General features: G+C 38.9%; 1 protein-coding gene across 1 annotated transcript; it reads left to right on the top strand.

Annotated features, from left to right (window-relative positions):
• The first annotated feature begins 762 nt into the window (after window positions 1–762).
• Window positions 763–1,545, top strand: LOC147604118 (histone H3.2-like). The gene has a single exon (XM_086795193.1). The coding sequence runs from the start codon at window positions 830–832 to the stop codon at window positions 1,238–1,240; it is 411 nt and encodes a 136-aa protein (XP_086651319.1). The 5' UTR covers window positions 763–829; the 3' UTR covers window positions 1,241–1,545.
• Window positions 1,546–3,398: the final 1,853 nt, after the last annotated feature.

Raw genomic sequence — 3,398 nt, 5'->3', positions numbered from 1 at the left:
CCCCTTGCCTTTCTTTACATTTGCAGAGAATGTAGTTTCACTACCATCTCTGGCTTTAAAATGCATCTCTTCTCCACTAGCTTTGTATCGAACTCCTCAAAAGTAAGAGCTGGGTCATGTACCTACGTATTTAGAGAGGTAACTCATATGAATCAAGAACAGACTTAATCTTGAACTTAGAGAGAGTGTAATTTGACCCATCCAACTTTCCATCACCAAATGGTTGAGGTAGGGCACAAGCAAGTCATTATGAATTGGAGTTTTGTGGATAAGGGAATTTTTTAAATCAAATCTACACACTTAGGATATCTCAGTAGTGAAAAAACAAATATAGGAGCATGGGTTAAGAATAAAAATCACTTTTGAAAACTTTTCAGTTTAACAAAATGAGGAAATGACCTTGCCTCATTATAACCAAAACATTGGATTAGTTGGAGATGATTGGTAAAGAATGCCCATCAATATCTACATGACGCCAAAAAGGATGGGTGGTGTGTAAAGTTTAAGGCCCATTACACACTGCCCAAGTATTGATTTTGGGGCTCACTGTGTGAAAGAGGTTTGGTCGAGTAAATAAATGGGCAGGGTTGCGAATTCACGTAGGACTCAATTTTGGACTTACGTTTTTCTATGATCCAAAGCGAGGGAATTCGGACCAATTACAAGCAAGCAGACGGATCAAGAGCTGTGGCCGTCAGATGCCAGGGATGGAAGACCGTTGGATTGAGAGTTCAAATTTTCTACATAAGAGCGTCATCTGTTCTTTCTGCATTAATCATACAATCCTCCTCTCCTCTGCCGTGTGCTGCGCCGCGTGCTTCCTGTAACCATGGCTCGTACCAAGCAGACCGCCCGCAAGTCCACCGGCGGAAAGGCCCCCCGCAAGCAGCTGGCCACCAAAGCCGCCCGCAAGTCGGCCCCTGCTACGGGCGGAGTGAAGAAGCCCCACCGCTTCAGGCCTGGCACCGTCGCCCTTCGCGAAATTAGGAAGTATCAGAAGAGCACGGAGCTGCTCATCCGCAAGCTGCCCTTCCAGAGGCTGGTGCGCGAGATCGCGCAGGACTTCAAGACGGACCTCCGCTTCCAGAGCTCCGCTGTCCTGGCGCTGCAGGAGGCGAGCGAGGCGTACTTAGTGGGCCTCTTTGAGGACACTAATCTGTGTGCCATTCATGCAAAGCGCGTGACTATCATGCCCAAGGACATTCAGCTCGCCCGCCGCATCCGAGGGGAGCGTGCCTAATAGTGCGGATCTTCTAACTCTTGCTCTCCATCTCCAACGGTGTATATCTACACCACCGCTGTCCTCCATTTATTCTCCTCTTGCTGGTCCTTCTTTTTGAGGCTCAATTTTTGCCTTGGTTTGGTGAATGTTGGCAAGTGACCTAATAGTATATCATTCAATTTGGCATCCAAAAATAATGTTACCTTTTGATGTTGGAAGATACTATCATAAGGTTCAAAGAGTATTTGTCAATTAAAAGGTAAAGAAAAAAATTGTGGAATGGAGTAGTCGGGGAGTCAAATTCTAGATCAGAGTAGAAAAATATTTATACTTTATTAATAATCTTGGGAAATTTTACTCCAATTGTAAAGTGTAAAGGATGTCAAGTATAAGAGAATACTTCCTTGCATCTTGTAAAGCCATCCTATGTACTTGCTTGGTTACTTTTGCCTTTGCTTGTGTGCTTGTGTTGACCTTCTTCATGATTATGGACTCAATAGGTTCCTATGCTTATTTGTGTTGACCTCCTTCATGATTGGGCTCCTTTCATTATATGACTTAATCTTATATAGTGAATCTTGTGTGAGGCTTGAAGTTGTGACTTGCTTGTGGTGATTGACTTATTTATTACTCTACTTGAAGATGATTCTTTGATTTTGTGTTGTGGTTGCCTTATTGCTTTCAACATATTTATGTAGCTTTAAAGTAATTTCTTTATTGGTTTTGCTTTTCTTTTGTTTTGGTTGCTCTTTGTTCTTCTTGATTAATTCATCCACCAAGACCATCTTTTTGGAGCAAGTGGCTAACCATTTTTGGAACTCTTTGTTCTTCTTGATTGAATTTCTCCATTATTTGTTCTTTGGAGCTTGAATGTTAGTTTCTCTTCTTCGAGCATTGTATGCACTACTTGATTGTTTCCATTGGAGATCTTGGTTGCTTTGAATACTAAGTATTTCTTGGATTTAAATGTTGTTGGTAGCTTGTTTTCTATTGGTATCCTTAGTATTGTCTTGCTTTGTAATCTTGGCTTGGTGCTAGCTAGGATGACCCTTGTTTGTTTATAAGGTTGATGAGGTTTGAACATAGTTTTCTATGTTAATGAGGATAACCCTTATTAGTCTTTTGCTTAACTTAATGGGAAATAAAGGTTACTAAACTAGTCTCCTATATATAATGTCTATGGTTGGTATGGATGTAGGTCAGCATGTTGGCCTAACCTATGACTTGGTTGTAGATGACCTATCAACTATATCATTTGTATTTGATCACATCATTCATATGGGATGATATTAGACTACAACATCGTCACTTGTGTAGCTCCTAGGACCATTTAAAATTGTGAACTCAATAATAATGTGTCTTGTTATCTAACACTCACTATATAGCTTGCACAAGCATGTATCCTACTTGGTAGAGTGCTAAGTATACATAAGTGATCTTTCTTAATTAAGCATCTTACTTGACATGAGATGTCTCCTAACCATGTGGTGGCCACATTTAGCCACCATGTAGTGTTTAAATTGAGAATTGCTAAGTGCTTGCTACTCATATAGGGGGGTTTACAAAATAGAGCACATTTGTATGGGGATATCATTTTTTAGAAAAGCCAAGGTAACCTTTTACTTTTATAAAATCTTTAGTGTCACCAAGGTAAAGACACCTACTCCAAGTCCTTGTGTTGGTTCGATGAATTATCTTGATTAGAATTGTATGATGTAATTAATATTGTTAATTGCTTAGACATTATCATACTTAAACCTTTGTAATAATAATAGAGACATGTAGGATAATAAAGTGGAAAGGACTAAATTATATTTCTATCACTATATATAATGTAGTCAAAGAAATTACATAATGATTAATTCTCAAGCTTTGAAATTATCCCATTAAATACAAGGTTTGAATTTACAAGATTTAGCTTTGAAATTATCCCATTAAACCATAAGGACTTGAGATACAAAGATTACAAGAATGATAAAAGTTATAAATGATTTTTGAATAGCTTATCGATAGGTTTGTCACTTGATGCCATGTATATTTGATGGGTTCACATTGTCGATTCCTTCTCAATCGCTCACTCTTTGTCCACATCTTGAATAATTTAGCTTTTGAGCAATTGTAAGATCCTTTGAAGGCTTGTTATGAAGGCTTGTTATTAAGTTTTGCCTTGGCCATT

Source organism: Cibotium barometz, chromosome 62 (assembly GCF_041138505.1).
Source record: "Cibotium barometz isolate CiBa-2024 chromosome 62, ASM4113850v1, whole genome shotgun sequence".
Lineage (NCBI taxonomy): Eukaryota > Viridiplantae > Streptophyta > Polypodiopsida > Cyatheales > Cibotiaceae > Cibotium > Cibotium barometz.
This window is presented reverse-complemented; position numbering and strand designations above follow the sequence as displayed.

Coding starts and splice junctions, on each gene's coding strand:
- LOC147604118 (XM_086795193.1), top strand. CDS start 830: ATGGCTCGTACCAAGCAGACCGCCCGCAAGTCCACCGGCGGAAAGGCC.